We start from the raw sequence: 12,968 nt of genomic DNA on the forward strand, positions 1-12,968 counted from the left end.
CAGAGGTATAGGGTTCACCAGTGGCTGAGTGTGATCTGCATTATTATTGAATACTAGTTCAATTTGGCTCCTGATCTTGTCTGGGTATATGGGATTTTCCGTATGTGTAATACAAATACGAGCCAGTTTTCCTCCTCTCTGTGAAGCAATCCATTCGTAGGCAGTTAGGCCTCTCTTGCTTTCTTGTAATCTGTTAACTAGCTAATAAACTTCTCAATGATCCACATTTTTTTAAAATTAAGTTTCTGTATTTATTTTTAGATGTCATGTCATGGTTACATTCAGCCATGCATTAAATCTTTGAGTTCCATGCTCTAATATCTCTTAATTGAGATGTGAATCGCTGTAAGATTGAAGCTAAGTGCCTAGGATTCTCATTTGACATCCATGGCCAGACTACATCACCTTGCATTTAGGTGGCATTGTCTAATGAATTTAGTCTCTTTCTAGTTTCTATGCAAAAAGTACATAAATACTAATTTTTTATTACTCATCTCGTGAAGTAGGCATTGAAAATAAGTAAAAGTATGCAACAGTGAAAAAGTGTGATCAGGAATATGCTATCTATTTCAAAAGTAATTTTTAATTTTACTGACAAGCACAAAACAGAATAGCTGAAATTTTTTAATCTAACAGTGATTTGTTTGACGGGAACATAGCATTCAATAATATAGCTCTTTCTGTATCTTTTAATAGGAGAGACTGAATAAGAGTGAAAGACAGAGATTTAGAGAAGAAGCAGAAATGTTAAAAGGGCTGCAACATCCAAACATTGTACGTTTCTATGATTATTGGGAGATGGATTTGCCTCCTAAGGGCAAATATCTGGTTTTGATAACAGAACTTATGACATCAGGCACTTTAAAAACGTAAGTTACAATTTTTATTTGTTACTATTTTAAAAATGTCATTTAGCATGTTCTACATATGCATATATGTTACATTTATTAATAAACTCAGTATTTTGTTGTGTGTAGTAAATTTTATGATAAATAGAGATAGCATTCATTGTCCTGAGAGCAAAGGAAAAGAGTTTATTGCATAAATATAAGGAAAAAATACAAATGTCAAAAAGTTCCCTTTTCTCAATATATGTATATATATAATTATGTTAATGGGAAAGGAGACATGAAGTATATATATATATATATATATATGCTATATATGTATGTATGTGTGTGTGTGAGAGAGAGAGAGAATGTGGAAGAATAATTTACAGCAGCTCCTAAACTCTCCATTTAAATTTGGCTATTTTTTCTTTCTCCTAAAAATCGCAACTGCTTATAGTAAGTCTCACTAATTTGCGTTATTTCAAAAGTAACCCATATCATATGATTCTTGCATAACACTAATGATGCAAGTAAGACTTCAGCCAATAACAATTTTTAAGAAATTAGTTAATAAAAATAAAGCTAATCCAAAACTAAATCATTCGGAGTGGGATTTGATTTTGAATACACCAGATTCTTTCACTTTGCTACTGGTAACTAGCTAACGTGTGCTGCCCCATAAGTGTTCAGATATATTTAAAAAAAGTAGAAGGCAACCGATATAATTCTACAAGAACATACACTTTTGCATTAATTTATTTGTGTTGGATTAAAAAAGTGTTTATCAGTGAGAGTAAAGAAATATTAACACATTGACTGCCATGGGTGCTACCGGCGATGGAACCAATAGTAAAATATATAATTAGAGTAAATATCGATACTGATTAAATTTTTAAATAGTACCATTGTTACTATAATGGATTGAAGAAAATTGTAAAAATTTAAATTATAAATTGCAGTAATGGTCTACAGCACTTTGGGACCACCGGTAACCCCCACCACAAAAAATGCATTAAGCATGATTATATAACTCACATTAGCTTCTGCAGATAATATTTCAACATAAAATACATCACATAATAAAAATTGCAAGTTGGCCTCATGGGCAAATCACGTCAAATGTGCACGGCAGTCAACGTGTTAATGTAAGTTAGCTGAAATAAAACATAGATTGTTTTGTGATGTGTAGTATTTGGTGTAGTAGATTTCAACAGTGTAAATATCAGAAAAACACTATATTCTTATTTCACAGTGGTTAGGGGGAACTGAACCTGATTACAATTTAGGCTGATCGTGCCTAGGCCAAGGACTCGAGAATTATCCTTAACTTTTCAGAGCCTCATTTTCATCTCAGAAAAATAAGAAAAGTGTTAGAACCCTAGAGAGAATGCGGTGACTTTTAAAATTTGATTTTGTAAAGTAGACTGCTTTTTAGCAATAATGAGTCAAAGTCTGACTGTGAGTTGGTTCCTATGGATTGGAAGATGTACAGCTACTGGAAATCAGGGAAAGATGTGAAGGATCTCTGTCATTCTTGCTGCATTACACTCACAAGTTGTTTTTGCAAACTTATTTATAAAGTGGAAGACTAGTACCTTGTGTACCATTTGGAGAGTAAATTTATATTTCCATATGTATTCTTGGGGGACAGTATCAATCTTTCCTTGCAGTGGATTCTGGGTAATTTTCTTAATAATTAGACATCTAAATGACTGATGGGTATGGCCATGTTCATGCGATGCGTGCATTATTATACAACAATTCCAAATTAACTAGATGTGGACTGTACTAATTAATATTTTATTCTAAAACTTTAATCACATGCGTGCCATCTTTCAAGCGATGACTTACTACTAACAACAACAGCAATAGAAAACTAAGCGAGCGATTACAGGGTTGCTGTAATGAACATTTGCGCCATGCAAGGCGCCAAGAAGAGAAAAAATGATGTAATCTTACAGTTAAATAGTCCTAATGACTTAACATACCCCCAGCATTGAAGGGTTACTTCAATAATTTTGTGCGATAATACTCATAACAACATACAAAATTGTAAAATTACAACCTTATGCAATATAGCAATATGAATAATATACTTAATTCATTACAATTATATTCAATTTTTAATACAAAATTTTATACACAATACAAGTTTTATAATAATAATAAGCTAACACTTAACTAACTTAGGAAGCTCCTATCTGGCATAAAATTGCAATTTTTGAAATTCCACGCTTAATAATGCCTTTTGCTCTATGTATTTCTACTACTCTACTGTTACCATCAACTCCAGGAAAAAGTCTTGTAATGTGCCCTAACACCCATCTACTGACAGGAAGCTCATCCTCCTTAACTAGTACTAGCATGCTGATTTTACTATTTGTTTGTTCTATCTTCCATTTTGAATGCTGTTGTAGTGTCTTTAAATAGTCCTTATGTGAACAATTCCATATCAATAGAACTTTTGGTATCTGAAAAATCTGGTACTTCGTTTCCATCTTGAGAGTCTGTTTTCAGGTATATCAATCAATTCGGGTTCTGCTATAGCATTCTAGGCTCATGCAATGAAAAAATGGCCTGGTGTTAAGGCCTCTAAATCATTTACATCGGATGATAAGGGAGTAATAGGGTGAGAATTTAAAACAGACTCTGAGTTACTACAGTTAATAACTCCTCGAAAGTCAGCCTTGCATTACCTACAATCCGCTTTAAGTGATATTTCACGGATTTTATTCCAGATTACCATAGTCCACCAAAATTAGGTGTCTGTGGGGGAATAGACTTCCAAGCAATTCTTTCTTCACCTAAATAATCTGTTAATTTTTTGTCAGGATTTCTAATTAAATTGTTAGTTCTTTGCAATTTGGCATTTGTGCCAATGAAGTTTTTTGTGTTGTCTGAGAAAATGATTGAGCATTTTCCGCATCTAGCAGTAAATTTCTTTAAGGTGGCAATAAACACGTCAGTGGTGAGGTCATTCACTAATTCGAGGTGCATTGCCTTTGTTATAAGGCAAATGAAAAGAGCTAAATATACCTTATGAAGAGTTCCTTTCGTCTGTCCCTTGTACCTAATAAAAAATGGGCCACAAAAATCGGTGCCGACATGGTTAAAGGGTGAACTCAGAATTACGTGCTCTGCAGGTAATGACCCCATAATTTGTTCGATAGTGACTGGTTTATTTTTACAATGAACTGTACATTCATGGATAATCTTTCTAGTTACATTCCTACCTTGTAATGGCCAAAATTTCTGTCTCTTAAAACACAATAACGCTTGTGAACCTACGTGCAAATATTTCCGATGATAATGCTCAGCAATCAGCATAGTTAGTTTGCATATAACAGGCAAAATTATTTGATGATTTTGTGAAAACATTACATTGGCCCCTTGTGGTTGGCCTCCTACTCCTACTACATTATTTGCATCTAAAAAAGTGTTCAAATAAAGTAAATGCCTTTTATTATTAACGGGTTTTCCTTGTGCGAGGGAGCTGTAATCTAAATAAAAATTACATTTTTGAACTTCTGTTACTAAAAAGGATTCTCTCTCATTTAACTCCTTTGAACTTACCCTTCCTGTTCTTCTCTGTGTACTTCTTTCTGTCTTGCACACCTAGAGTTCCAAATGAACCTGAAAATATAACTAATAATAGATAATAATTTTAAGTAATTGTTAGTGATATCTAGGACATTATCAATAAGTTTTGAAGGCGAAGTGCATAAACAAGCAATGTCAGTTCTTTTTCTCAGTTCACTAGAAAATGTCTCTGTTTTTTTTCTAATTGTTCAATGTTCTTGTTGGGTAAGACACCTTCCCTCAAGAATGGAGGATGTTTCCACCAGAGATCAGCATCATGCATCTTGTCAAAATCCAGTCCTCCGGAAATAAGGTCTGATTGGTTCTCCTCTGAACACACATAATTCCACTGGCATGTCTGTGTTAGCTCTTGGATCTTCAACACTCTGTTAGCAACAAAAGTTTTTAGTACATGTGGAGGATTCTGAAGCCACACTAACACTATGGTTGAGTCACACAACAGACATATTTTACTGATGTCCAATTTCAATAAAGGCATCACCTTTGTAACAAGCTGCGCTGAGTTCCAGTCGGAGTACTGTCAACGGTTTTAGTGGAGCTACTCTGGACTTGCTGCAAAGCAAATGTAAAGATAAATTATTGTCACTTTTACAGCCTAAATAGATGGCTGCTCCATATGCGTGTTCTGATGCATCTGAAAATCCATGAATTTGTATCTCAGAAAAACTGTCCTGTAAAACATATCTTCTCACTTGCAAATTGTTGATAGATTGCATGGAATCAATAAAAAGTTGCCACTCCTTAACTATCTTCTCGGGTAGAGAATCGTTCCAATCAATGACAATCAAAAGCTTCAATAACCAAAGTCTTTGGATGAAGATTTTTGCTTTTATTATTCCTGGACCAAGCAGTCCTAATGGATCATAAATGTGGGCAATGTCAGACAACACTGTTATCTTTGTGTAAGTAGCTGGTTTCTTGATCATTGATTTGTACAAAAAACAATCTACGTTTGGATTCCATAATAATTCTAAAGTTTTGATGCACTGATCGTCATCGAAATTACTGAAAGAATATTCCTCTTGTCCATCCGGAAACTGCAAAAGATCAGGATGATTAGCACACCATCTGTGCAGACGTATTCCTCCATGTGATAAAAGGTCAATCAATTGCAACTGTAATTCTTTAGCCTCTATTAGAGTATGGGCTCCTGTGAGTACGTCATCGACGTAAAAAATCCCTTTTTACTATTTGCGCTCCTAACGAAAAGTTGTTTCTCTCATACTCTGCTAATTGGTTAAGTGTGCGTGTTGCCAGATATGGTGCGTTGGAAGTACCATAAGTTATAGTCTTCAGTCTATAGACCTTAACTGCTTCTTCTTCACTACTCTTCCATAAAATGCATAATAAATCTTTTTGATGTTCTTTAATCAAAATCTGATGATACATTTTTACAGTGTCTGCTGTGAAGGCAATTTTATACTTTCGAGATCTGCAAATGTTAAATAGTTCATCTTGAACTAACCCTCCATTCTGTAGAATATTGTTTAACGAAATTCCAGTAGTCGTAGGAGCAGTGGCATCGAACACTAGCCTAAGTTTAGTGCTAGGTTTATTGGGCCTGAAAAACCCCATGATGAGGAAGATAATATGAGAAACTAGAGCTATCCCCTTCATCAATTTCTTCAGAATGGCCTAATTTATTATATTCCTTAATGAAATCTTCTTATAAGGGTTTCATTGTGGGATTGCGAGGGAAGCGTTTAAATAGATAATTCAGTCTTTTACTGGCGTTTCTCTCAATTCGCCTAAAATGGTAAACCCTTCCACCTTAATTGGCATTTCCACTACATATCTGCCGTCATCTTGCCTCCTGTGTCCACAAAGAAAGTGCTGTTCACAAAATTTCTCTTCATGACTCTTTTTTTTTTTTTTTTTTGCTGAATTAATACATTCAATCTCCCAAAATCTAATATTGTCAGATAAATGATCCACAGTTTCAACAAACCCACAATAATTATTAACATTGCCTTTCTATGGCATGCGTAAGGACCCGCTAATGATGTATCTAAAAACTGACACATGGAGAATCAGGTCTTGCATATTTATTCTATTTGTTCCCAGTAAATCAAAATATATTTCGTTAGGTAATAAAACATGTATTTGACCAGGTTTATAAAACTCTGGATCAGCTAAAGCAACGGGTTGCAACTCTATAAGATCAGGAATGTTTAGATATTTAGCAGGCATTAAGCGAGTTATTTTTGAAACAGCAAAAAATTGTAAGGAGTGAATAAAATCTCTAGTAGCGTTAGCGATGGTTGCTATAGCTTTTTTCTTAACACCCATAACTGTACCATTGATACCTGAAATAGCAGCGTTTATTTTCTTCAAATTCAATAATTCAGCTGCGTTGTTTCCTGCAGATCAGCTGACAACCTGAATCACATTCTTTAGTAATGAAATTATTTTGAGAACCTTAATCAAGGGCAGCTCTCAGCGAAATAAATTTTCCATCACCACCTTTAACGAAAATAATTGCAGTTGAAAGTAGATCTTGTTTATTAGAAGAACTGGAAATATTCAGTGCAGTACCATTATTAGTGGACTTTGCTTGGTTGATTTCATTAGTGTCACCAACCTTTTGGCTGCTTGCCAATGGAGTAAATGTATCAGCATTTGGAGAAAGATTACTGCTAAATTTATTAGTCTTGTTTGTGTTTTATTCCATGTGCCATTTGCTCTATCGAAATTTTCTTCACATTGATCAAAATGTAATAGCGAATTGTGAAATTTCTGACATTTTCTGCATGCATTAGAACTTTTACAGTCCTTGATTTTACAGTCCTTGGATCGAAGATAAACAATTGAAACACTGTTTTTGTGTCTTTACAAATTCAAATCGTTTCTTGATGGTTAAATTTAAAAATTGCGCACATTTCAACACTAAATGATCACCTTTACAATAAGGACAATTTTTTGAATTTTCCGAAAGTGTTGTAAGAGTTGTTGCGGAGGTTTGTAAAGTGATAGCGTGTTCCTTCAAAAAACATGTCAGTTTAACTGTTCTTATTTTGTCTTTTTTAAGTGATCTTTTTCACCAACACCTAGTGTTTCTATTCAACTTTTCAACTAATATATAAACAATTAACATGTCTGAAAATTCTTCCAACTTTTGCTCCAATGCTTCTAATGATCATAAACATTCATGCACCTTATCGATAAATTTTAAAAGTGACGAAGTAGAATCACTCGTTTGAGGTATAGAAATTAATTTCTTTATAATAGAATTGATCAAATTTTTTTTTGTTGCAATGAATGAATCCAAAATTGGAATGAAATGAATAATATTTAACACATCTGCCTTATACGAACTCTTTAAATAATGCAATTTCTGCACGTTAGTTAATTTGCTATTTTTATGCAAAGCTGCGGAAAATAAAATCCTCAAATTCAATCTATTCTTCAATTTTCCCACTAAGAGACAATTTAGGCAATTTTATATCTGAAACAATTATGTCTTTACTCGAACCGTTTTCATTTGAACAACTATTCCTTTGAGAACTGATCTCAGAAATTTTTCTTTTAATTTTCAAATGAATTTCATCGAGATTATCGACTGCATTTTCCTTTTCCTTAACGAATTCGTCAGTGTCCTTTCCCTCGCAATGTGCAAATAAAGAATCGAAAATGTTACTTAATTCCTTTTTAAATTCTAATATTTTTGATTCGTATAACTTTAATAAGGAAATATCTGCTTCATCCACTGTAGAATTTACCTTATTTTCAAACTGTGATACTGCATTTTAAGCTCATTTTGTTAGCTTAAATCGCTTTCAGTTCACTCATCATGAACAAATAAATAATTTATCACTTACCGTGATTGCAGATTTCTCGACAGCGACACCGGAAATGAACGATGACACAGCATCCAATATTAATTGCGTAATCCGTACGAAAACGAAAGCATACCCAACATTCTACATGAAGCTATGCATAATACAACCAAAATGAAAATATTACAAATGTTCTAAAAAGCTAACTTTAATGAATATATCTTTTACCTATGGCTTGGCAGGCCAAAAAATTTTCATGCGATGCGTGCGTTGTTATACAACAGTTCCAAATTAACTAGATGTGGACTGTACTAATTAATGTTTTATTCTAAAACCCTAATCACATGCATGCCATCTTTCAAACAGTGACTTACTACTAACAACAACAGCAATAAAAAACTAAGCGAGCGATTACAGGGTTGTTGTAATAAACATTTGCACCATTCAAGGCACCAAGAAGAGAAAAAATGACAATCTTACAGTTAAATAGTCCTAATGACTTAACAGGCCATTTCCATTGAATGTTTTCAAGGAAATGTTTAGGTATAAAGGGGGGACTTCTTGTATCAAATATAAGATAAAATGATATTTGGTAACATCTGACTGTAATTTTTTGTTGGGTAGGGAGGGAACTAATACTTATCTCAATGCCTTTTCTAAGAAAAGACCTTTTATGTCAATTCTTTTCCTAACTCTAGCAATACAGTTTGCAATCTTTATGGTAGTGACTCATATGGTTACTCATAGTTTTTAAAAAATATTTTAAAAGTGATTTAAGGTCAGATTTTTTTATCTACAAAAAGTGCGCTAATTTTAAAATCAGTTTTATTTTAAAGAATAATATTTCAAATCATTTGGTGGAGAAGCAGAGGCATCTGTAACTGCTTGTAATGGGATTATTAATTGACTGAATAGATATGGATTTGTATTTCAAAACCAGAAGGTTGATTGTTGAAGGCAAATTTAAACTCCAAGTGACAACTCAAACTTGAAACTTATTTTACCAGATTGATATGAAGTAAGGTTTTTCAGACATGACCTCTGTCAGAATGCTCTTCTTCGTGCTTCATGTTTCGTGTTTTCAAAATTGATGTGTCCTAAGCTTTGAAGCTTTTAAAAGTACCATCAAACCAGCTGGGGCATAGGTCATTACTTAACCCTCCGAGCGTTATGACCGGCTTTATCCGGTCATCAGAAGTTTTGCTACTTGGCATATATTAGCTTATAATTTAAGATATTTTGCTTTCTTACTTTCTTTAATAATGTAAATATCATCTTAATGAATGTACATTTATGAAAATACAGACTAAAATAAGTAATTTGCAAACTCAATTAATAAATGCTGTTTAAATAGTCTTCATGACAGATCTAAAATCTTGCGCGGCTCAGAGGGTTTCCAACTAGGATTTCTGTTGGGATTAGTTAGTTCCAATTAGGATTTCCAGTTGGGGCGCAGAAGCGGCCGAGCGGTAATGTCGCTGAGCACTAGTAGTTCGACTTGAGATCGAATCCCAGCGAATAGGTGCTGCTGCGCTGAACATTTGTTTCATTAATTCAGTTGAATTGTAAATAGCTATTTTCTTTCTTGTCCATTTAATATGCAGTTGAATGCACTGTAACAAACTTCAAGAAACCAAAAGTTTGATTCACTGTACGTGATTTTAAGGGGGGGGGGAGGGTGAACAAGGAATAAATATTTTTTAAGATTTTATTTTTTACGCTATTAAATGTAAAATAATTTATGAATCACAAAGACCAATTAGCATTGTCAGATCTCTCAAAGTGAACGAATAATAATTAAAAAAATAATACAAAGTATCTGTTGCAATTATTAGTATGGGCAATTACTAAAGTAATTTAACGTTTTTCAGTTTCACGTACCTTAATAATTTTATGTGGTAATTATACAGTGTAAAAGTCGTGGTTTTAGACCCCTCTGTCTCTACATATGCATCTAAAATACACCTTTATAATTAAAGTAAAAATTTTATCCATAAAAATATTAGAAAAGAATAACAAATAATAATGAATTACCTTTTTACCTAAATTTTGCGTACAAAAATAATCTGTATTTTTATGCTGGCATGATGCAGAATGTAAAAAAATTTCATATATATTTATGTCCCAAATTGAAGACTCCACTATTTTTGGTTCTACATTTTGTGTGAATAGAAGTTTATTAATGATGCACAACACAGCTTTCGCATCTCCTGTGGTAGGGTGTTTTGCTATTCATTGTCATTCATTCATGTGTTGCATTTCTTCAACATTTTTGTTAGCATCAGTAGATACTTTGACATCAACATTTCTCATTTTAATTTCTGTCACAGTATATTTGGATTTGTACACTTGGATTTTTGCATGTAACAACAGCATGTTTAGAAAAGCTCCATATTAGGTTCTGAAAGTATTGAAATGAAAATTTTTTTCCTAGCTACTTAGTGGTATTCAGAACCTCGTTTTTCATCATCTTCGATACCCTCTGCTAGACCAACACATTGAAAACAATTTCAGATGTTTTATTTCATAATAAGTAGTCAGGATTTTTTTAGCATTAACATTGCATTAAGTGAAGTGTTATTATGTACTTGATTGTCATACTCCTTCAAAATGCTTGAAATGAGTAGCTTTCTATGATGATGCTTCCAAGTTCGTGATCTTTTTGGTCCATAGGTTGCAGCGTCGAAATTGATTCGCTGAAGAAAAAGAACCTTAACTCATCGTAACATTTCAACATCTGCGTAAGCAGTTTAATTCTCTGTTAGTTGTTACTCTCATTTTTTAGCTGAAAGTTCATCTTACTTTTGTCGCTCTTCTTCAATCAAAGCTGTCATCTATGACTTAACTTTATGTGAAAGGAAAAACTTTAAATTTTTTAAAGCATTTTGACTTTTTGTTGTTACCAATCACCAACAGCCTGCTCATTTCCATTTCTATTGGCACACACGAGAATTATGATTCATTTCATTTTGACAGTTTTTTGTTTGTTCATCTAAGGTCCTTAAATTTGAATGTTTGGAATTAGTATTAGTGGAATGTTGCACATTCTCATTTCCTTTTTTGGCAAAGCTAGGAAGAAGAGAAAGAATTCATTAACTTAATAACTTTAGCTCAGTTAACACTATGAATCGCACTTTTCCTTAACTTTCTGATTTGATTCATTTTATTGTTTTAGTCAGTCTGTTGTTATTATTATTATTATTATTATTATTATTATTATTATTATTATTATTATTGTTATCTTATCAAAAGTGAAGTTTTAACAAAAGAAAACATTTTTCTTTCACTCTTCCCTTGAAACTTTATATCCATCGATCAGCCAATGAATATCAGAATTTTGTGTGCATTGAAATGCAGATATAAAGTAGGCTTTTTAAAATCTGTAAGATCATTCTAAATTCTTAAAATAGTTTAATAGAAAATTAGGTATGTAGAACATTGTAAGGTCATGAAAGGACAGGTCTTAAGATATTTTTTAAAAATAGTTTGTAGACGTAGACAGAGAAGTATTAAAGAATAAGTTTTCACTTTTAAAAGTAAATTCCCAAATATATTCACTGCCATCTGTGACAGTACCTAGTTGGCAAACTAAACTGGTGTGCAAAACTTAAGCAGTAACGTAAAAATTTAGCATGTAGCTATGAAATTGCAGAAAAGGAGGTCTGGAGATCAGTACAATGAACACGTAAGTCAGTAGAAATGTCATGTATATGCAAATATCAGGAATGAAACGTCAGAGGCGATGTGAGCGTACAGAAAACATGTGATGTCGGCTCACGCAGTTCAACAGTAGAATAAAAGGAAGGACGGAGACTCATTTCAACATATTCGCTGCAAGTAGCAGTGAGTCAGTTCGTGAAATATGGCTAGAAGAAATCACCTGGATGACTTCACACGTGGAAGAATGATCGGAAAGCTGGAGGAGGGGCATACTGTCACCAGTGTAGCTGCAGAGTTCGGAATCAACAAAAGTGTCATTTCGTGTGCTTGTAAAGCGTTTCAAACCACAGGTACAGCTGTTAAAAAGGTTGGTGGTGGCTGCCTGAGGACGACAACTGCAGGGGATGACTGATATATCGTGCTGCAGGCGAAAAGAGGCCAACAGCAGTCAGCAAGCGCCATTGCTGACTGACAGCAACTCTGTACAGCAACGGGGCGACAAGTGTTGCTGTTTATTGTGGCCAGACGGCTTCACAAAGGGGGCCTATTCGCCCGCCGTCCTGAACGCTGCCTCCCGTTGAAAGTTGGCCACTGTTTACAGTGGTGTAGAGAGCACAAAAACGGGACAACTGATCAATGGAGTCATGTCCTCTTTACGGATGCGAGTCGGTTCAGCACCAGAAGCAATTCTCAACGCGTTTTGATTTGGAGAGAGGTCGGGACCCGGTTTTATCCTAGTAACATCACAGAAAGACACCGTAACGGTGGTCCTGGAGTTCTTGTCTGGGGAGGCATTATGCTGAACGGGTGAACTGAGCTCCACGTTTTCGACAGAGGGTCTATAACCGGGGATCGCTATTGTGAGGAGATACTCCTTCCCCATGTGCGCCTGTTCCGAGGTGCCATTGGCCCAGATTTAATTTTTATGGATGACAATGCATGGCCACATCGTACTCTAGCTGTTGAGGAGCTACTGGAAAGTGAAGATATCACTCAAATGGATTGGTCAGCGTACTCCCCAGATTTAAATCCCATCGAACACGCGTGGGATGCTTTGGGGAGACTCATTGCAGCACGCTTGCATCTTCCGGAGAACACCCAA

At 34.4% G+C, this 12,968-nt stretch overlaps 1 protein-coding gene across 2 annotated transcripts in view; it reads left to right on the forward strand.

Moving 5' to 3' along the window:
* Positions 1-12,968, forward strand: part of LOC118192343 (uncharacterized) — a 288,524-nt gene that overhangs the window by 73,595 nt on the left and 201,961 nt on the right. For both annotated transcript variants that reach the window (XM_035363282.2, XM_035363285.2), the window contains exon 4: positions 697-869. In XM_035363282.2, coding sequence (XP_035219173.2) covers positions 697-869 — 173 coding nt within the window. The remainder of the gene's footprint in view (positions 1-696; positions 870-12,968) is intronic.

The sequence above is a fragment of the Stegodyphus dumicola genome, chromosome X1 (assembly GCF_044657685.1).
Source record: "Stegodyphus dumicola isolate Sdum_Otavi_A_Nest chromosome X1, ASM4465768v1".
Taxonomy (NCBI): Eukaryota; Metazoa; Arthropoda; class Arachnida; order Araneae; family Eresidae; genus Stegodyphus; species Stegodyphus dumicola.